We start from the raw sequence: 22,901 nt of genomic DNA on the forward strand, positions 1-22,901 counted from the left end.
ATCAAGACGAAATGGAAATGAGTAGGTCATGTGAGGCGAAGGGAAGATAGCCGTGGGTGTCTAAAGGTGACAGACTATATTCAAAGGCCGTTGCAGATGGCGGCAGAATCTTTTATGGAGCGGATGAGATTAGGAACGAAGGTGGCCCATGGACGGGCCAAATTGGAGTGATAAGAGGACAATTTTCCTTACAATGGCCTGACTGATGATGCTGATACTGATGATAATGATCGGATCGCAGTGAGGCTTGCTTGTGGTAACGAGAGAGTTGGAGGAGACAGGACAGCAATAAAATATGGTTTATAGTTTTCGACAACTTGTGTTAGCTTCATTGCTCATCATATAAAATTTGTTAATTCCAGCAGTACAATGGCTCGTTATGTAATAGTCCGAGAGTTGAGCAAACCTTTATTTGGTGCAAAGGTACAACCACATGGTGTCAGAGGAGAAATAAACCGGGCTAGTGAACGAAAAACATAAAATCAAATTTATTAGTATTTATGGGATAGAAACGGCAATAAATAAAAGCGGGTTGTCTCTTGATTCTAATGCAGAGTAAACGTGCCTCTGAAGAACTTCGAGGGCTTCTCAAAAGTGTTCAAGTGCAAAAAGACATCGCCAATGCATCCTGGAAACAAGAAGTGTGTCCTGTGGTAGAAATGTGTCCGTGCATTCTTTCACGCTATTCGAATCGAGGCTGAAGATAGCAAATATCGAAAGCCCTGTACGCAGCCAGCAATAAACAATAACTCTACATACAGTTGTTCATGGCGTGGTTTTCTTGCGGCCGTTGTTTCGGCTCTGCAGCATGAAATTTCGTGTCATGGCAAGGCCAGAAATTTATGTAGTATTATCTCCTTGGCGGCGTGCAAAGCCCATTGGCCATTGTTAGAGAAGAAGAATGCGAACTCTCTAGGTGGCTTGGAGTCCACAACAGTAATATATTTCATACTATGGCGAGGATGAACTTGAAGACTCCTGACTAAAAGAGAAGAAAAAAAAGAAAATTTAAAATTTGGTACTTGGTACTTGCACATCTTGCTAAGCTCAGCTACTTTGGTCATCTGATGAGAAGAGAGGAGCCGCTGGAGAAAGATTTGATGTTGGGAAAGGTTGAGAGTCGCAGGAGAAGGGGTAGGCAGCGAACGCGATGGTTAGATGGCATCCTCGAGGCACTGCAGATGAAGTTATGTGATGTTAGGAAGATAGTGAGAGACCGGAAAGCGGGGCGTGACATGGTCCATAGGGTCACGAAGCGTCGGACACGACTGAACGACTGAACTGAACAGAACTGAACATCTATTCTAAACGCTATCGTGCTGTTTTCATTCGTCATCCTTAGTCGGTGTATAATATTTATGTGGTTTAACGTCCCAGAGCCACACACCTACGAGAGAGATGTCGTAAAGTGGAGGGCTCTGGGAATTTAGGCCAACTGCGGTTCATTATTGTGCACTGCCAGTGCATAAGTGTCTAGCTTTTCGCCTCCAACGAGAAGCGGCCACCTCGGCCAGGATTCGATACCTCGTCCCTGGTTGAGCAATAAAGTGCCGTTACCACTGAACTGCCGCGGAAGCGCGGCTTTCGTGATTGGCATCTAACAGCCTAAGCACCTTATCTGCCAAAATATCAAATATCACCCAATCTACACACTTATTTGGCCCATGTTGACTCGCCGAAGTCTGGTGGATGTAGTTAGGGGAACTATTCTTCAAGTGCATAGCCTTCTTCCAACTCCAAGCTCGTACCACAACGATCTCAGACGATTCTGCCGAGTAAAGTTATGTGGCTGCTGTAAATTACGGCATGGGTGCTTGTCTTATACTGACTGGACATCTGAGTTGCACTGGAAAATAAACCATGTGAACAAACAGAAACAAATTATTGCTGTGTGCAACACTACCGGTCTTAAGTCCTACTTTGTTTTATGCAAGTTACGTTTTATTAAAAGAAATATTTCGTGGTCCCCACCACACAGGCAGTACCTCACTTTGTGGTTTAAAATTTTGATCTTTCTTGTTTTCCACCCTCCTCATTGTTAGAAAAAATGCAGCGAATATGACCGCACCATACATTCCTTCTATGGACGACACCCCCAACTGTCGGGGAAAGCAGCATTTACATTTCTCTCTCGCACTACTCCCACCTTTTGCTGTATCAATTATTCACCTTTTCTTGTAGTAATATAAAAACACGAGCGATATATTCACGCATAAAATAAGGGTAACCTCGCATTAATATCAAATGCTTACTCGATAAGCAGGCTTTCTGTAGGGTGCTTTTAATATCACGCAACGACGATTTCTGACGAGGACATTGTCCTTTCTCCAATTCAGGCTATCTTTCCAAAAGACCGCTCTTTGTGTCAAAGGAAATATGGTTTGTGAGTAATATTGGGCTCACTCATTTATAATTTTGCTCAATCATGCATGGTCATCATGAATTCGGCCGAATCATGCCTGGTGATAGAGACTCTAAGTTATCCTTGAGCTAGTTGAGTAATACTTAGTTTCCTTTTTTGCTCGCTAATGGTGTCTTAATACCGTGAGCCATCATTGGCTTTAATAGAAATAGTATATATATTTATTACTGGGCACCTACTGCTGCATCTGTCGTCACTTCTCTGTTCATGTCATTAGCGAATATCGCAGATATCTTAGAGAGGCTTCAGATATAGTTTTTTCAAAATAAAATAATCATGCTGCCACACTCCGCCACAGGCCTCTACACCATGCATGTTGGCCCTCCTAAAGGGGGGCAGCCTCACTTTCCTGTATAATCAGGTGAAGGTGACAAAATCCATCAACACATGAATTTTTTTTTTTTTTTAATCCGGTGGAGAATTGTGCATCACCGGTGTTTGGAGAATAGGCCTCTTGCACGCAAGGCAGATGTGATACCACTATGCCACTGCTGCAACACGTTATTTCCTCAAATTTATTTATGGCTCATAATAAATTGACCTGCGAATAAAGCTTATTATATTCCTGTCTTCCCTTGCTGTTGAACGTTTTCCTTGTATTTAACCCTGTGCGAAATTCATTATACCTCAGCCACCGGTGCACTGCCATCACTTCCTTGCTCAGCTAAAATTGATAGTAAATTATTGTAGCAGCACATTTGGAGCTGTTTTGCAGTAATATTGTGTTGTGGAGCACGAAAAGCCGTTTGCTGCAGAATGGGGGATATTAAGCTGCGCTTACACCCGTGCGACTGCGCTCTTTGGCCAAGATGATAAGTTTAAGAGACAAAGCCAAAGAGAAAAAGTTTGTCGGATGGGATGCTATCCCTCCATATTCTTCGTGACATTTGCACAGAAGTAGAAGCCGCATTTATTGTTGAGCAAGTGTTTTCTTCCAATATGTGCATCAAAATTGTGATGCATTTAGTAACAAGGATCATTCACCACCAATTTAAAACGTGTGTAACCACTACTGGACTCCATGAGCTGAAACGGTACCGATGCGTGCACTTTACTTCTGTGACAGGCCTGTGACCAAAGTTACTTCACTAGTCTACTAACATTGTCTGTGACAGCGACAGCTTTGTCTTGTCTTTGGGTCTTTTGTAGCTTATCAAGAGGCAATTTTTCTGAGTGGCCCCTCTGCGAGTCAAACGCGCTACTATGTTGATAAAGTTCGACTTCTACTCCTCCTCTCTGTCTTTTTAAAGTCTCGAAAACATTAAAGGACACCTTCCTGCCTAACAGCCTCACAAATTTCGACATTCTTCATCCATAGCTTGTCTTTGTTTTTTATTAAATTGCAAAAGTAAAAAAGTATTGTTCACAATTCTTCTGATGCCAGACTGGCTCGTCGTCACTTCCTCGTCGGTGGTTCGACGCCAAGTTTCCTGGCAATATCGTCCTGAAAGAAGATGGAAACATTTCACTGCACTTGACTGAAGTACAAAAAGGGGGCTTGCTTAGCAGCTCAAACGTATGTTAGTTTTTCCCAACAGCTTGCTGCCGCATGAATCTGCCCAATTTCCCGGCTGTTGGGCAGACTTTACAGAGTACAGACACGAAATTCTAGATACGAAGCTGTAATATATTTGTTCCATTACTGTTTTAATAGGCAGGATTGTAATGTACCAAGAATAAGCAATAAAAATGCAGTTATTACGCATTTAATGAAACCTAAGTACTGAGCTTTTAAGTAATAGTCATTCCATCAGCTTTTGACAAAACCTGAAGCAGCATAAAAGGAGTCGTTTGATTTTAAATTACGTAGCATTTAGTGGTAAGTGCCCTGTTCCTCCATGTATTCGGACTTCCAATGCACAATTAAAACGAAGAAAACATGGAGCCAAAATTGTGTCAGTTCTATGCTGTCAATGGACTATTAGAATTTATTTATTTATTTATTTGTGCATTTATATATTTGCAACGATATGCAATATATTATGATACATGGATCACAAAAAATATTTGCCTACAGCTGCTAAATAATTCAAATTTCTTCTCGCGTGCAGTTCTGGTCTCAGTTTCATTAACCAAACGATGGATGCGATGTGCAAAATATGTTTGTCACCTAATGGTTAGTGGGGCTTAATATTCAAAATGCTTAGGAATGCCATAAGGGTCGGCCTTAGGTAGTGCTGACCACTTGGGATTCTTGAATGGGCACATATATCATAAAGCGGTTGCCGCGACCAGGGTTGGACTTGGTCTCCTAACACTGTAGCGGAGCACTTTCGCCGTTTATCCACCTCTGTACATCCCACACCTTCAAACGTTTTCTAGGAAATGCCCTCAAAATTCACATTAGCACTTAAGAAGATTATCTGAACTACTGTAGTGAATTAAAACTAGTTATCAGGGATAATATTATTGTTATTAAGCTCGCTGTACCCACTGCCCGACAAAAGGAGTACTGTATATATTTAATAATAATATTTACAATAATTATATTTGTTATGAATGTTCACTATTATCACTACAGAAGGACCCTTCTATAATAAAGTGACCTGGACCAGCCAAATCAAATCTTTACTATATCAGTTCTTGGCGGTGACATGGCCTTGCCTGGTAACTAAATGGCTACGTACTAAACCTAGCTCGCACAATTTGAAAAGGAACAATACAAATACTGTCCTTTCGTTCCTATCATCTCTGTATATTTTTTAAATGATCAGATTTTAGGATTGCATCCTATAGAAGTAATGATGTAGCATGAATAGAATGTTGCTACGAACAAAATAATAGTTTAATTTCATGGGGAAAACAAAGCTTTGCATATTAAAAAAGAAGATGCTGCTTCTGCCATTTAAGATACAATAGTTAGTAAAGAGCGCGAGGCAGTAAAGCGCTGCAAAAATGCACACGCCATGCCTCTCTCCTTGCCGCCGCTATTAACATCCGGCCGTTTCTTCCTTTTCCTACTTTCCGCTCCACTTTTACTTTCTCAACCGACTATAGCGACCTTCGTTCCACGTTCGTAGCCAGCTTTACCTTTTTTGTTCTACACACCGCATGCTTTTCTTCACGGCTCCAGGGATCATATAACATCGGCTTTTCCTCAGAATTGGTCAGCCCAGTGGTAAAGTCATAAAAACCGCCTTTTTGTTACTTTTTACAAAAGAACAAAAATTTACCTCGCTACTATATGTTGCGCTCAGGCCAAAAGTAATTTCGTACAAGTAGGATGACACGGCAAGATTCACTTTACTACAAAAATATATTTACTATAAACAAAAATAATGTTGTTTAAGGAAGAACTGGGACTTCCGTCTCGCTTTATTACAATAAGACCTACTTGAAACATATTTTAAGCCAGAAAACACATCAGTGAAAACATGATTTGAAGTGCCTGACTTTAAATAAATTCCCTGTTAAATGGGGTAGAATTGAGACATTCACTGCCGAACAGAGTACATAAGCATATACACATCATGTATGAACAGCTCCTTTCTTAGCTCTCTAAGAATTCAGTTTGTATTTGAGCTTTGCTCAGCACGCAAGAGATGTGATAACAAATCGGGTTCATAGTAGGCAAAGACAAGCCTGAATCGCTACCTTTGTTGCTTCTGGCAACTTCGCAACCTTGAACCAGTGACATCTGAAGAAGCTGTCACAATTGTTTACAATCGCCACACTCTTTCTCAAGCTGCGTCCCCCACACCCGGCTCGCTCTTATTCAAGCGAATAGTTGCAGTTATCTAATTATTTACCCCTATGCCTCTAAAGCATCGCTATTTGCTATTTCCTATCATGAATCATGTTTCCGCGGGAACGGCCACCTCGTAAGTTGGTGATTGGCTTTCTCTAATGCTTCGCCCCTTTTTGCTTAGGTACTGCAAGAAAGCAACTGTGGCGGATAAGTACCGCTGATAAGTTTTCATGTCGCGAGCGTTCCTTGGGATTTTCTTTATTGACCACAAAATATAATTTATGACCACAGTTCATTGAACTTTTGGATGCAGTAACCAAAAATTAACTTACTTGAAATATATGAAGCAGAAAAAAATATTGCAACTATATGGGAGATTTTTTCCTGTCCACGATTTTGAGCAAATTAAACGGGAAATCGCATAAACCAGCAATGTATCAACGATGTTCTATTCTATATCCAAGTTTGCTATAGTGGATTCTACATTATTACATATCATTTATACATTAGCAATAATGTAGTGCAGATTTGTTTTTCACTTTCCTGACCTACACACTTCTTGAAGATCTTGTGGCTGCTTGGTTGATGAAACTGAAACACCATTAACAAAACACAAAATTCGATTTACGCTAGACATATAACATATAACACATATCATCTATATAAATATATAACATCCGAGTGTTATCATAAGTTTGTCTGAACAGATATGCCTAAAAAATGTGAAAGATCACTGAGCAAGCGTTGAGGGGAGCCTCAGTTCGCCAACGCAGCCAACGTTTCGACGAAGGGTCTTGCTTGCATAGACAAAGGCAAGTCCCCTTGTTAAAATGTTGGCTCGTTATGCAAACTGAGGCTCCCCTCCAACCCTTGTTCAGTGCTCTTTCACATTGTGCAGCTATCTTCTTACCCTTTATTTACCTTGAATCCACAAATAAGTGAGCACGCTAGATCTGTACAACATATTTTGGAGTATCTCTAAGAGTAGCCACTGGGCGACTGATACTTGCTAGCCTCGTTATACCCGATGAAAGACGCTGAAGATCTGCTTTGACCCATCCCGGCGCTTTTGCTCCCATACCGGTGACGTCCAGGGCAACAACCTATTAACGACTTACATTCTTTGCCCAAACAGCCACGTCACAAAGTGACGAACTAAAGATTAACGAAAGTGCAGTGGTGTGGGCAGAAGCGCTTGTGCCCAGCCATCACCACATAATCTATACCATTGCCACCCGCCATCAAGGGATAGTTCGTCCGCTGGCTGCACGTAATAATGTGCTGTGTGAAAGCAATCAATAAAATAGCCTCCCAGAAAGAAGATATTTGCAGATAAAGCATTTATTGCATTGTTCAAGAACTGAGCTGGAACCTGAGAGCAAGAGATTAGCTTACGTTGTCCAACTTAAACAAGTAGGTTTTTTTTGCCCCTTTTCTTTCTTATGTTTCACCACAGCGATTATTTTATTCGTGTCCTTTTTTGCCTTATTGTATATCCTTCTTGAACATTAGAGGCATTAAACAATGTGCAACTCTTCATTCCTGTATACGTACACTTGCTCCCTCAATCACTCTTTTGCAGTCTGCCTTTCTCCAAGTGCTTCCGTGGTTCACAGCAAAGGTTAATTAAATCAGCAATATCTCAGAATTTTCGTAGCTGTGGGGTTTCATCAGAACAGCCTATAGTCTCAGCAGCTTACAAGCTAAAATACAGATGTGCAAAGTCAGTTCCCGCATATTGAATTTCCAAGCCAATAAAAAAACTCGCAGCCTTGGCATCAGTGCTGCTACAACACCCAGTGAAACCTAAAATAGGAACATGCCAAGATTACAGCTTCCAACTGATGAAGCTGTATCTGCACTGAGCCACATAAAGCACATACCGCAAATTCTATCTGGCTGACGTGATAGCGGATGCCACCTTCAGCATCACATTTGGCCATGTGTCGCCTCTCGGGGTCGCCTGGCACCTGGACTGGAACACTTGGGTTTGCCTGCGAGAAAGGTGAGAATATACGCGCATCCGTAACTGTTATGAAACCCATTGTGTTTCGGTTAAAGTTTGATTAAACCAAAGTGAAAAAAGCAAACCCTGTCTAATTTGGTGTTGTGTCTGAAAGCATATTTGAGCTCCGCCAAGCTAAACTGCTGAGTTTTATTTATTTCGGGCTCTGCGAAAGTTATGCTTAACCTAAGGGTAGGCAAACAGTTTGCCTTAAGTTGCTTTTTTCCTTCAGGGTCGAACGACAGAAATAAGAAGACTATGAAATATGTAAGAGCACTGAACAAGGTATGATGGGGAGCCTCAGTTCGCCTGCCGAGTGAACGTTTCAACAAGAGGACTTCTCTTCTGCTCCCAAATACACCATTCTTCAGTATTATTTCATGTTCTGAATTAAATGTTTCCAATTAATTTTCAGTTCACATTATTCGAGTCACATTTATCCTACAATTCATATTTAATTATTACAAATTTATTTTGCCCTTTCAAATTATTTAGCAAATATTAGCCGGAAACTCTGGATAAAACAGCGACCAGTAGGAACCGCTCCCATAAACCAAACCGATAACAGAAGGGAGCTTCGTTGGCCCATACCAGCTCACCTGGACTCATTCTGGGCGAGAATTAGGGCAGACGAGTACGTCGCATCACTATGAAAGAGTTTGGAGAAACCAATCGGGCCTTCATTTCATTGCAAGGTTAGCTTATTTTACTACTGGTAGCTATCTTGTTATCAGCAGAAATATGCATGATATAAAAACGCAATGGCCGTCTACCTATTTCTCCAATTATGGGTGTCCAATCTCGAGACCATGGATCTTGCAACTGTGTACACGTGCGCACTTATACATGCAAATAGTACTGTAAAAGCTAAACGCCACCGCAGTGGTGCAGTGGTTAGGGCGCTCGGCTGCTGTGCCCAAGGATGAGGGATGGAATCCCGGCTGTGGCAGCCACTTGTCGCTCGAGGCGAAATAAAAATGCTCACGTGCTGTGCGATATCAGTACAAGCTAAAAAGGACTAGGGGGTCGAAATTTCCGAAACTCTTTACTACGGCATTTTTCATAGCCAAAGTCGGACGTTAAAATCTATAAACCAAATCGAACTATAAAGGGTAATGTATAGAATTTCTCTCTGACAATAAAACCTAGTAGTAAAACAGCTACCATACTCATCTTTACCACTGCTGGCTAAAAAAGCAACAACCAATACTGGTGTGAATATCCAAACGCACTATAAAATATATTCTTAGTCCCATTGCTTGGTGCCACTCACCTCCTTTTCTCATGAATATGTGCGAAGTACAAATTAGGGGGTTACATATAAACCTTGATACCTTGAGAAATGCATGTCTTAGAGTCGCAAACGACCTTTACATGAGATTGCTGTCAATGCACTTTGGTCTGATGAACTTTAGCTGCTTCTCGTTATTAAATTAAAACGAACTGATACTTCATTGCTTAAAATGAAAAGCTAAAACATTTCTCATTGTTTTTCCCAAAAATGAATTCCAAGCATTTTTTTCTGAGTGACTTCTTTGTGCCACTATTCCCTTTTTTTGTTATTGTGATTGCGCCAAACAGCATTTGTTTCCTTTTGCAGTAGCAGGCCACATCACTTACAGGCTCCTGAGACCGTGCCATGTTCATGAGGTCCTGCATTCTGTCTTCAAACCCAGGAGCAAATGCAGCTGGGTTGATTGCCACAAAGCATTGACCCTGCAAAGTAAAATAATTTTTTTGATACTTTTCACAATACCACGCATCTGCCCAGCTGAATTTAGATTGTCTGAAATGTAGGGAGACAACACGCACTTAGATGCATTTCCGCTGGGCTGCAATTCAAACCTCCATATTTTAGAAGGAAAGCATTTTCACAATAAATAATTTTTGTGGCGACACATGTCACACTTGGATCTACTAGACAATTACCCGGGAGTTAAGACACAACTAATCATCGAGTTTGTTTATTATGCCATGCTTGAGGCTATCTTCAACATGGCTGATGAACTGGCAATAAAGGGTAACAATTATTTTATTCATTTCAAGAACTCTCTAAAGGCCCTCGTCATAAGAATATCACATAGCGGGGCGGTAAAGCCTGGAACATGAATATCCCTACTAGCTCAACACGCATTGTGCATACCGACACAAGGCAGCCCAAGAAGCACCAGGAATCAAATAGTGACGCAAAGCACTATGAGCCGGTCATGGCTTAATCCACTTCTTACGGAGACTCACCTGATTAGAAAAAATCTGCGGCAATTTTGGAAGACATGTGGCCCTCTGTTAAGTCTAAACCAGTTTTAGGCTTCGGGCACGGGCGCGGGACGGCAGCGCATAAGCTGCCAGTCAGCATGCGCCTTGCGCGCGTCTGTTCTAGTGGTATGTGCACACGCGTAGCACGTGCTCATAGTAAGTGTTCTGGGATTCGGGGTTCTGCGATCATTGTTTTCGGTGTATGATCTGCTGAGTCCCTTTAGTGTGACAGGATTTCCGTGGAAACTATCCTTTGGTACCTCTCCACGAGTTCGGTACCACTCATTCTCTGAAAGTGCGACCGACGAGCTCCCTGGGAAATGTCGGTCGAGCATCTGCGATTCAGCAGCTGGACACGAACAGTATAGCTGTAGAGGCCCAAAAAAGACCTGTGCAAAATGCAATGCTGTTTTCATGGTATCAATACGTTGGAGGTTCGCTCGTTTAGCTTCTGGCCACGGGTGCATAGCCAGCACCGTGGCAGTGAGGTTGGTATCAAAAGTGGCGAAACTGACGCCGCCATGTTGTGGCGGTTCCTAACGCTGGCAGCCTAATGCTGATAGCACTCAATAATAAAAAAACCAGGACTGGCGATTGTGACAGGAAATGTTTCGGACCTGCTTATAATGTCGGGTGAGGATCTGATATGAAATAACAAAAAAGAATAATATTTTGTAATTGTTATTAGTGTATTTTTTTGGAATGGCTTGTCATTAGGTCATGTCAAGGATTCCTGCACAGTGCAAGCAATCAAAGTTTTAACACGACTGCATCAAAACTTCGCCAGGAAACCTGGCATCAGCACTCAGCAAAGAGTCCAGGCATCGCTCTGGCACGTGCTAGGCAAGTGGCATGGCCCCAGCCTCAATGATGGCCGCCTTACGTGGCGTCACGTGGCTTTACATAGCTGGGTCGGCAGGTGGTAGAAAAGATGGGAATATAAATCTGTGGCAACCTTGTATAATGTGGTAAAGCGGCCCTTTAGCTTGGTTAAGTTACCCTATATGTCTAAACTGGAAGGTCTTTCCCATATTCTGCTACCTTTCCACTGTGTACTAGTTTGTATTTGTGTGAAACAAGAGGCATACATTAGGTCAAGAGTGATTAAGTAGATAGACAAGGGCAACCGCCGTGAGAGCGGCAGATGGCAGCCATTTCATTTTTTGCATCGCCCTCTTAAAGTAGAGCTTACGTAATCCAAATGTATATGGAACCCTTTTTGTGAAAGAAGACCAACTGAAAAAAATGTACATCCTCTAGATCGGAGCTTCTTTCTAGAGATTAATCCAGCAATAAAAAAAACACATTTTTGTTTAATTCGAGTGAGTCAGGGCAACTTCCTCTCTGACTGAGGCTCGCACAGGTAAGCGCTATTAGGACTTGTCTCCTTCCAAGTATTTAGAGCCATGCTTAAAGATGTCAGGCAGGTCCTACACAGACGTATTGGGGCGGTAGGTCCTGGTGTGGGCATCCCATGCTTTAGAAGGTTGCTTGGAGCTACGTACCAATAGGTGAGCTGAAATTACTACCGCAGCACTGACTGAGTCATTGTTTGTAAGTTACATGTACTAGGTTTATCTGCGTTAAATCACTGTCAAAAAGTGCAATCTGCTAGCATCCATCAAGCTGCAACTGATGCAAAGCTATTGTCATTTTAGTTTGAACGTCTGTTTCTTCTCTACATTCTGGATGTTTCTTGTTGTTTTTTTTTGTAGTTATAGAGTGCCAATGTGTGTTGCTTCATGCCTATGATTGTGGCTTCAGACCGTAGGTTTCTGCCGCGACATAGCAGTAAGGTTGAATAGTCCAAGACAGAGCATCCTTTACTCTTGTAATATTTTGTATAACTGAATAAAGTGTTGTGCCGGGAGGTAAAAATAGAGCCAGGTCACAAAAATAAAGAAATGTAGGCAATGCTGTCATTCAGCCCAATAGAAGCCTGTATTTGCTGAGCAACACTTATATATGCGGAAAATTCCTCGAAAGAAAGATTTGAAGAGAGGTAGCTAACAGGCTGTGTTGTAAGTAGAATGTATCCCATTTGCCGATCCTATAAAAGGCGTCAAGTCCCATGACTTTATGGACTATTCTGACACACGGCTCGCTCATGTCATCAGCAATGCAGAAACCAGAGTGATAAGTTCATGCAAATCAAGAAAAAGAATTCCCCTTTCGTTTTGCCTACAAATTGGTCAGGTATTCCGCAAAACTAAATTGCCTCTCAAACAATGTATAATAGTTGCTGTGTAAAAATTCTCAACAGGGCGAGGGGAAGGGTAGTGACCGCTTCTGTTTGGCCCTTGTCCTTGAGCATACGTTTTCAATACTATCAAAAACTTTGCCAGTTAGGAACCTTTTGCGACAATGAGAGCTCAACCTTCACATAACAAATCAGAATATATACCAACCAGATCTGCAGGGTCTGTGACGTTGAGCCAGGAGCGAACGTTGCTTCCGTAGTGGGCACCGCTTAGTACACCACAGAAGAGATCAACCATCATGGCCAGACCATAGCCCTTGTAACCGCCTACAAACGGGACACATCATACACAGGGCACAAGTTGACAACCAATGACCCAATTCAGTCATCCTTGCAAACGGAATACCTTAACTGCACACTGACAACTCCACTCCTCATTCGTCAAGTGTCGCAGTATTTTTCTCAGTTGGCTGCCTTTCCAAAGGTCGCATTTTAACAACTTTCTTATCTGTTTAAACTGCCAGAAAACGTCACCACAAACGCTGTTTTGTGGACGTCTGCTGTCAAGTGGTGCACCGTGATTTACAAACGAGCTATCTTCTCAGTTCGCTGGTGTACCTTCTTTGTGCAGCTGCTGCTTTTTCCTTCTCACAATGGAGTCACCAGTCGCAGGATAACTTTCACGGGAGAACGCATCAATGCAGTGTGCACTGTTCTGACTGGCACCGATTGTCTCTGCATTGCACCAAACAGTTTGTCACATCACGTGTGAGTATGGTGGTATATGACCACTGTCCTAAGCACCTGAGTTACCCGAGGGCAGAAACCGGTTTCGGCGAAATGCAACGAATTGCGTATTCTGCCAGCTGTGACCACCGTACTCTTTTAGCGTTTCCTGAGATGGACAGCTGCTACACTATGCGCATTGGGAAGAAATGCGGACGTGCACAGCAAAATTAAGAATGTGGTGATGTGAACATATAAATTGATACATGGCCTCTGAGGGACAAACTTTTCAGTGTGTGCTTACATTGTGCAACACAAAGGGGGCTTTTACATGTTCACTTCATCTAGATACAGCCAACCCGACCATGGCTTGAATCATTGGAACGCTTGATAGAAGCAAACGCCTTTTGAAGCTAACGATGCCAAAAGTCGGTCTCATGATCGCGGCTTACCGCGTGCTTCTGTTGATGAATGATGGGTGGAGGGGTGGGCGACTATCAGAAATAAAAGAAGAAATCTCAAGTTGTTCCCTAGTCATCAATCTTTCCTCAAAACTGGCGTTATTTTGTCGTGAGAAAACTGGGCTCTTTGGGGTAGTAAACACAGGCTAATGCAGGATGCAGGCAACGCGAGTTAAAGCTTGAATAAAAAGAAAGAAAATAGCACCCATATTGTGGCACGTTTTGTATCTTCTAACCTGTAATCGAGAAATCAGTCTGAAAAATCGAAGGACAAAAGTTTAAAACGTCCGAAATTTTGGTATAGAGCACATGATGGTGCCATGGAAGAGTCCAAATAATTAGGCTGGTCCACAAAATCGGGTGCCTGAAAATCGGTCAGCGACTTTATCAGGAAGTGACTGTCTACGTTGCAAAGGTCATCCTTAGGAAACAGGGTATAATGCAAGCTCTAGAGCTTTCGCATGTCCTTAGACTCGTGGCTGTTTTATTTATTTACTGGAAACGATTTAAATAACAGTTTTAAAAATGGTTCTAGGCAATGAAAGAGTTTACGAAACTTCATTCCAGATAATTCGGCCCTAAATAATTGGCTAAGGCCAAGCTTGGCAGTTCTATAATTTTACTTACTTAGACATGAATGTAATTCAACTGAATTAATTCAAATGAATGAGTTGTTATTTTGCGCTCTGAAGGATGTGGAAAGCGAAAGGATGTGCATTCACTCCCCATAAATACTGTCCACTGTAGACATTGCTGGACGACCCCCCCCCCCCCCCCCCCCCGCACACACACACTACTTTCGAAAAAAAAATGACACATTTTAGCTCTCTCGATTTGTGAACACACTACTCCACTGCAGATTTTTATTTTGAGACATGTGGAAAATGGCGCCATTTATGAGACGGTTCATTACGCTGGAAGAACTTGAGTTTTGTTTTTTACCACCGTCGTCCATTCCTCCACCCATCTGTGATCAATGTAAGCACGCGGTCAGCCATGATCATGACAGCGGCTTTTCTCATCGTTCACTTCAAAAGGTATTTTCATCTATCACGCGTTCCAGTGACAGTGGAAGTGGACACCGCTTGCCCCAGTCACGGCACGATAAAGCAAAAGTACTTGAAAAGAGTGCTTTGCGCAACCAGGCGCGCCGAGCAAGCCATCGCTGGCACTCCTGTCAAGGGCGCTGTCACAAAGCCAAGTGTGCCCCCTTCCCACCACTACTACTAGAGCTAACGTTAAAAGCTACACACTGTAGTTCTTGATAAAGCGAATCGGAGGCAGAAATGGGGACAAAGCCAACACGGGCGCTGACGTACAACTACCAGATCACGGCGCAGAAGCCCATGTTTTCCTAGGGGAGATCCGCATCAACCAGAAACGCCAAGCGAAAAACCTGAACAAGAAAAATGGTAAAAGAAACCCTGCTCAACCTGCATCCCTGCTGAACTCTGAAACCCTGCATCACCCCCTGCTCAAGTCTGTCATCAGCCCCGCCCACCCTACCTCCAGCCGCACGTACCACAAAAAGACCGTTTACCCTCCGCCTGCTCGGACATCTGCGCCTCTGTCATCTTTTTTTATTCGCACCCGACGGGACTGCAATGACTTATCAAACACCATCCTACTTCATTCCGATCCATCAACCTTTGATGAATCATCATCGAATGATTCATGTACTCGTGAACTACTACCTTTTAAATGGGGTTTTTGAGGTATCAATAAATAAATAATTGCCAGGATGTTTCACCTGCTAACCGTAACAAACCTGATTTCTTTGTCGGATAAAAGAAGCAATGAGGCCTTAACGCATGAGTCTGCTAGATACTATGTTAAATGCACCAATCACCTCTATTGTGAGCTTGTCTGTTTGATGACAGATGTCTTCACATTTATCGATTTCTCGGTGGCAATGGAAGCATTTCCTGCAATGAGCCGCTAAGTGGCAATTGGCACCGTTCTTAGCCTCCTTCTCGTCTTCACGCAACCGATAATTCAGAGACCTACCCGTTTGCCCACTGTAGATTTTGCACCCCTTCAAAGGAATGGAATAAACCAGTTTCGTATCCCAGGGAGCGAAACTGTTTCTATGATTCTTTTTACAGATGGGTGTTTCTCGTTATCGAGGGTTAACGTGACTGCAAATCTTAGGTAGCTTCTCTGGAGAGGACAGACAACTTTCACATCTGCTTGGCCCATTATTTTCTTGAGGTTATGTTAAGGAGTGGCAATACAGAATAATGGCAACTTTCTGTTTCTTTTTTCTGTGATTAATTATTGCCTGCTTACCCTCACCACTTTCACTGATGTTGATTTTGTCTGTTTCCGAATTCTTTGTGCAACAGAAATAACGTACGGAGAGTACCCTGCTTCCGGTATTCTATCTCGCTAATATTGAAAGTAAAATTGCGTGCTGCATGTGCAGGATTTCCTGACGGCATTAGAAAAACACAAACTGGCTATGCCATGTTTCACTGATTTCGAATGACCTGAATGGTACTAAAGCACAGGTTCCTTATTCCGTGGTTCATATGACCAACAAGTGCCTCGGATCGCAAAAGGAAGCTCAATATCAATTAAACAACTTTAGTGGTCTTCTGGCAAATCATGTGTCAAGGTCAAAGGGGACATGAGAAACTAAAAAACTTGAGAATTTTTTGAACGGTAGAGTGAAATGAGTGGCTGGCATTACTTATGAAAGCCAGGTAGTCTACGATGTATTGAACGGTCTTCACCTCGGGTAAGTTACCAAAAAGTGGATCCATCACCCTGTCTAGTGATGCAAGTAAGACATCGCTTAGGACAGGTGCTATGAAGGATCCTGTAGGTATTCCACAGTTTTGTAAGTAATTATTTTCTTCCTAGGAGAAAAAAGTTGAAGACAGATACATAGCTAATAGCCAAACAAAAGATGAACCGAAATTACTGAAGAGTTTGAAAGGCAGTGCTTGCATAACGATGTAGGCTTTCTTTGGCACACTGAAGCAATTTGTCCTCAGGAACAGAATAATGAAGGTCGTACACATCAATGAAAATTGTCATCAGAGTTTTGCTTTGGCGTGCCTCAACAAATTTGGTAACTTCATACAAACGTTTCAAATGGAAGCATTTCAAACAGAGCCTTCTGAAAAAGGGATAGTGACTTTTGCCATGTAACGCTATCGGATACAATAACACGAAGAGTTCATTGCAACTTATGAGTTTTTGCAGAAACAAAATCCCAAGAGTGTAATTTTCACTTTCTTCTATTCGTTTGGTTTATTCCATTCATTTCAAGTGCTACAAAAGAATATTGGGCAAACGGTCAGGTGTCTAAGCGGCCAGTTGCGTGAACCCAAGAGCAGTGTAAAGAACGGTGTCAAAGGCCATTTAGCTGCTCATTGCAGGAAATGTTTCCACTGTCATCCAAAATTTTAGAATAGGAAGTCATCCATCATCACACAGACCAGCTCACAGGAGAGCTGAGTGAGGCATTTAACATCGTATCTAGCAACTAGTCATGCATCAGCGCACCACCGGTTATTTTTTCCGACAAAATTAGATTTCTTACTGCCAGCATGTGAAACGTTTTGAAGATAAGGTTCTTTGACTATCTCTTCCTTTTAATGCTTTTTCTTGTTGTTTCTGATTGATGCGTAGCTCGCTAGGAAAACATTGGCTTCTGCGCCATTACCTGTTAATTGTAAGTCACCGCCCGTGTGCGTTTCATTTGTGTCCCGTTCTGGTATGCGTCCATCACGCTGAACCATGAATTACGGACCACTACCTCGCCCAAGCTTCAACATTAGTATACACACTGTGACGTTATGGCTTCGCTGCATCTTGGCGCGCTGCTAAGACACGTATTGCGGGCTGCGATGAGATGAAATGGGACGCGGCAAAACCTGATTGTTTTTAAAAATAATTAGTGGCAAAAAAGAGGGGGGAGGATTCATATGCGAGTTGGATGTTTACGAGTGGAAATAGGGATACTCCATACAGTAGGCACCGCTAGCTGTGGCAAGTCAATCGACCCGTTGCTCTCTGAAATCGGGCTCCATGACCCGTGTCCGCGCCTGTTTCTGTTTGAACTTCGCACTGCTCCAACCACTGCATGGTCTTCCCCTCCGTACCCGCCGTGCGGGAAAGGAAATTGGCGTTGAGAATGAGGATATTGATACAGGAACAGATTGACCAATTTTTAAAGCCGCTCAGCAAACAAAATCTAGCTTGTTATTGTGAATCTATTTTTCTTACTATCAGGTTTATTGCGCGCTTTTCCGGTCTCTTGAGGATCTCAAAATGAGTTGGCAGCTTATATCAAAAGGATTTTGTAAAACTATCAAATTGTCATACTGTCCCTTTGAAAATCATAACATATAATTGCAATTTCGTTCACATTTATCACACATCAGCCTTCAGCAGAATGTTTCATATGCTGGAAAGTTAACCGTGCTCCAGAAAGTAGCACTTCTGAACGCTCTCCTGTGGTCACTGTCCACCCACAAAGGTTTGCCAAATGCGCGGTCTTGAAAACCTTGGCAGCAGCTGTAATATGGCATGGCGAACTGAGCGTGTGGGTGAACGTCTTTTTCATCTATTATGCTTAGTTTCAACGAGACATCTGCGATGGGGAAAATAAGACAGCTGACTAAAGGCTTCCGCTCACTGTGATGACTGATGATTTACTCTCGACGGCGATGTAGAAATCAACTCTACTCCAATTTCAACTTATATATTAGAATTTTTAGTGGAGTTGTAACAGAATTCGACTGGTAGTCATGGGTTGTGGCTTCTCCCAAACCTCCATATCCACTAATGCCTTGATGCAAAGTAAGCTCTTGAAGCCGGAGACGAACCGTACCCCACCACTAGTGGGCAGGCAGCACTTTGCTTACACGAAGCGCACCCATAGAGTATGTACACTCTATTCACACATCTAAGTAACATACAATCTGGTCTGTTGCCACGTTCTATGCTTACTAACTGCAAATATATTCAAGTGATATTCAATCTATCTTGAGCTTTAGAGTCCGGAATCAATTTATAATAATCATCCTTTTACTCGTTTTATTTGAAGACTAGAGAAATGTCTAATTATATTTACAGGAGGGTGAGATTTCCGTAAATTTTTGGTCATGTGGCAGTGTAAAAGTATACATTTTATGCTCACAAATTGCGGATGTCGTGAAAACCATTATCCTTTTGAAGCAGCGCTTTAAAACGGCTGCACCAGCATATCAAGCAAATCCTTAAGAAGCAAAACAAAATATTGGGAACACATGCCCGCACCACGCAGCAGTACTCACTGAAAATAAATCCTCATGACCGCTTGTTTTCCCAGTGAAACTTGACTCCAAGCTAACTTGAAAACAATGTCCCACTTCAGCAACAAGTAAAATTAAAAGCCTGCTCAGTGAATATGATGAATACATCTGCAAGAAAGCAGCTGTCTTAGGTTAATGACAGCAGCCTCTGTGCGATCAACGCTACCGAGACGAGGAACTATGTTCCCAACATCACTATTCTAGGCTGCTTCAGAGGTAATGCCACCACTCGAAGTACAATGTCGTAAAGTACAGTGCTCCTTCCATTCCCCGAAGTGTACCTCTATAACGTCAAGTGGACACAGTAACTCACTTGTTTCAATGGTTCCACCCAATGGTAGTAAGGCCCCATCACTGAGGACCTCATCGGGCTTGTTGGTGACCTGCAAGAACAACAGCATTGTAATATGTAACCTTCTATCAGTGCCTCGGCTGCCTGTAACTTGTTTGTCTATTATGCCAAACAATAAAAGAAGCATAACCGAAACAAGTTATGGACAAAAATATTTAATTGAATTGTATTTTTTTACAATGTTATAAAATTACGCTGCAAAAGGTCCTGTTCACCAAAAAATTTGGCGTTGAAGGTGTGAGCGAAAAATAACGAGCATGGCTCTGACAAGCAGTATATGGCAGCTGAAATTTCCGCCTGCTTACTCGACGTCAGGTGCCAGACATCACGTTTTGCAGGAGCTGCCAGCTCGGACCTCTCCTTTCATATGAAAGGGTGATATCAGAGTCAGCCCGCCAGGACCGTTGCATTTATGCTACACTTAAGCCACTCAGCCACGTTCATACAGCTTGGTTAGAGCGTAGCTTTCTATGTCGGGCGGTAGCCTACGCTATGACGTTACATCCTTAAAGGAAGAGCTTTTTTAATAACGGATACTGTTATTTGGTATACACCCTCACTTCTACATGAAAGGACTCACACATGTCTCGCACTTTTTGTTTTAAATTTGTAAGGCTAAAATAAAGAAGTTCCTTAACCATGTTTAGAAGATATTTGAAATGATTAGCAAAACTTTTGTGCCGCTAAGTTTGGGGAAATCAGAGCAGTTCTGCACATACAGCAAAATACATTGAATATATAAATATGTATGTATTATATATGGACATGGTTTGCTTGTGCTTAATGAGCCTGAGTTAAATTCAAACAGGATGTCACACAACTTTCCCGATTATCTATTTTATTCTAACAAAAGTTTCGGACGCGGTGGACAATCCTTCTTCAGGGTAGAGTTGAGAAGGGAGAATAAGTCCGTATATTGCGCACTGTTAAGTAAGGGAGAACGAATTCTCACTCTCTGTCTTTGGAGAAACACACATTACTGAATGGATAGCAAGGGCGAAAAGGTCCCGTTGATTAATGGCTGGCAATGCAACAAACAGGGAGAGAGAGAAAAAAGAAAGAGGGGAAGTGGGGCGAAAAGAGAAAGTGGAGGGCCGACGAATGTTACATAGAAGTGCTTCAACGAAGACGACACTAAAAGCGAGGCAAGTCTACCTTGGAGGAAGCCAGATATTGAGCAAAGGTTCAGAATAGCATTGGGACAAAAAAAAAGAGAGAAACCAACTCGAAAACAGATAACGCGAGCATGCATACCACTACGGCCCGCTCTCCAGTGGAGCAGGTGTTCAAAAAACCGTTTGGACAAGAGATGTCTTCTAGACAAAGTTGTTCCTCTTCGCGACACGCCAGCGATCGGAGCAAGGGCAGCGCGCCACCGCGGCGACCGGTCGGCCAGACGCGCTCTCCCGAAACCCGATCCCGCTGCTGGGCATTCGCGGCAAGTCGTTCCCGTGCGCGTGTCCCAAGTGAAGGCGTTTGTTGCGGGAAAGGAAACCAGTGAGAGGGGGAGCCCAAGGAGCTAAAAAACGAACAGTCGAGTTTGCGTGCAAAGAATAAATTTTTTAGGAGTGGGCGAATGGTGATAAATATTTCGTCTATTAGTTAGGTAGGCTTTTGAGAAAAGCAAAGTTGCCCAAAATTTCAATAATTCCATGGGTTAGAGTCTGCAATTTGCTTATGAAGTACGATTCTTTTTGTTCTCTTTATCGACTTCTTTGCAAGCCTGATTGAAGGAGAAGGACCCCAATGTTTTTTAAAGAATAGTTTCGAAGGTATAGGTGCTTACAAAAAGGGAGATTTGGTAGTGTATGAACTTGGACCTTGTGATTATTGAAATGAAACCTGAATGATGTTTCGGTCTAGCCGATGTATTCCTTGCCGCACACACCGCAGCTTAGCTTGTATACCACATTGGCACTGTCATTGTTCAAGGATTGTTTTATCATAAAGGTGAAATCAGAGAAGTTGCCTTTTACAATGTGTTTGTCGCCTGCACATGATTGCAAACTTTACAGAGTGGATTTCCGCACGGTTTACATGCGGGGTTAGGGTTAGTATTGGCGGTCTTTTTAAATTTACGTAACATGTCCTTAATGTCTTAAGTCCTTAATGTCCTATAATAGAATAATAAAAAATAGATTTACTACTTAGAGAATAATAGATACGTAGAACAGGTATTCGGCTCTGAAGTCTTCTGCGCCTGATGATCCAGGAAGACGAAGACTACTACAGAACACTCGCTTCGACGCTCGTGCGAGTGCTGAAGAAAGACTTATCCGAAAAAAGCTTATAACAGATATATTATTCAACCATCACCCCTAGAAAATCTTATGTAAAACTATAGGACAGTGTCACAGAACATCGATATTCAATTTTCCCCATTACTTTAATACCAAACAGCACACTATAGTTGTGAAAGTGGCACCTAACCTACTGGCGCTCTCCAATCTGTTATTGTGTACAGTTGGGTCAGCTTTGTATCCTTGAGCACCTGTTGATAGTGAAAGTGTGGCAAGGCACCCATGACGACGCGCATAAATATTATTTTTGACAATAGCCTGAGCAGCCTCTTGTACTATTAATTTCCCCACACAGCATCACAGTCATGCGGTAAACACAACCAAAGGAAAAGTTAGATGCACTCCACACAAATGTGCTTTATTCGCTTCCCTATGAAGGCATCACGGAGACGACGTCTGACTTAATTATAATCAAGGAAAACTAGTAACCTGAACTTATAACAAGCAGCGACTAGAGCCAATCAACACCTTGCCTGCCGGATGCCTGCTGCCAAAAACATTTAATCAATAAACCCTTTAGTCTACTCTTCTCCAAAGTGGGTAGGGCGCCTCGTTAGTACCTAACATCTCCGTTAAGGTGGTGACACACTGGACAGTGTTGCCATATTGGTTCATCTGCTCACCATTGCGGCCACCAACATGCAGTTAGAATTATCGCACCCTCCCACTGAAACGAAACCAACTTAAAATAAAGCGAAAAGTGAGGCCGTGAGATGACGGGCAAAGATGCACAAACGCATGAAGGACAGGAGCTGCCAACTATCACCTTTGCAGTACGGTTCTTTTTATGCGCCTGCGATGACTGCATTGTGAAGCAGGAACATTTATTCTCTGTGATATACATTTTTAAGCCACAGTTACAAGTTCGCTACTTTCAAAGACAGGTCTACTTGCAGAAAAGCTGTAAACAATAAATTTAGTTTACTTGCTCAAGGATACTTTGGCAAGTAAGTAAAAGAGACAACGACCCCACTAAAGAAGAACTTTCGCACATAATGAACAACACCTGCGCGACTGCCAAGATAAACATTATTTCAATGGCACAAGATAGCACATATAACGACCGCTTTAGCCCTGCTGATCGATACATTGGACGGACGACATAAAATCGGCACTGTGCATGCGAGATGATGATGGTCTGTCCTCGTTCTCGAACTCCTCCATGTGAAGAACTGTGAAGCAACC

At 42.5% G+C, this 22,901-nt stretch overlaps 2 protein-coding genes across 2 annotated transcripts in view; one reads left to right on the forward strand and one right to left on the reverse strand.

Annotated features, from left to right (window-relative positions):
• The window catches only part of LOC146181256 (neprilysin-1-like), a 77,776-nt gene extending 77,026 nt beyond the window's left edge, over positions 1–750 (forward strand). Inside the window, exon 20 of the mRNA XM_084575740.1 lies at positions 555–750. Within this exon, the coding sequence (XP_084431866.1) occupies positions 555–657 (103 nt within the window). The 3' untranslated portion in view covers positions 658–750. The remainder of the gene's footprint in view (positions 1–554) is intronic.
• A 2,991-nt stretch (positions 751–3,741) lies between these two features.
• The window catches only part of LOC146181257 (uncharacterized), a 39,679-nt gene continuing 20,519 nt past the window's right edge, over positions 3,742–22,901 (reverse strand). The window contains exons 7-11 of the mRNA XM_084576317.1: positions 19,378–19,447; positions 12,780–12,898; positions 9,736–9,831; positions 7,994–8,104; positions 3,742–3,866 (exon numbers count right to left, since the gene is read on the reverse strand). Of these exons, the coding sequence (XP_084432443.1) occupies positions 3,819–3,866; positions 7,994–8,104; positions 9,736–9,831; positions 12,780–12,898; positions 19,378–19,447 (444 nt within the window). The 3' untranslated portion in view covers positions 3,742–3,818. The remainder of the gene's footprint in view (positions 3,867–7,993; positions 8,105–9,735; positions 9,832–12,779; positions 12,899–19,377; positions 19,448–22,901) is intronic.

Source organism: Amblyomma maculatum, chromosome 8 (genome assembly GCF_055883805.1).
Source record: "Amblyomma maculatum isolate TAMU_Amacu chromosome 8, ASM5588380v1, whole genome shotgun sequence".
In the NCBI taxonomy this organism is placed as follows: Eukaryota; Metazoa; Arthropoda; class Arachnida; order Ixodida; family Ixodidae; genus Amblyomma; species Amblyomma maculatum.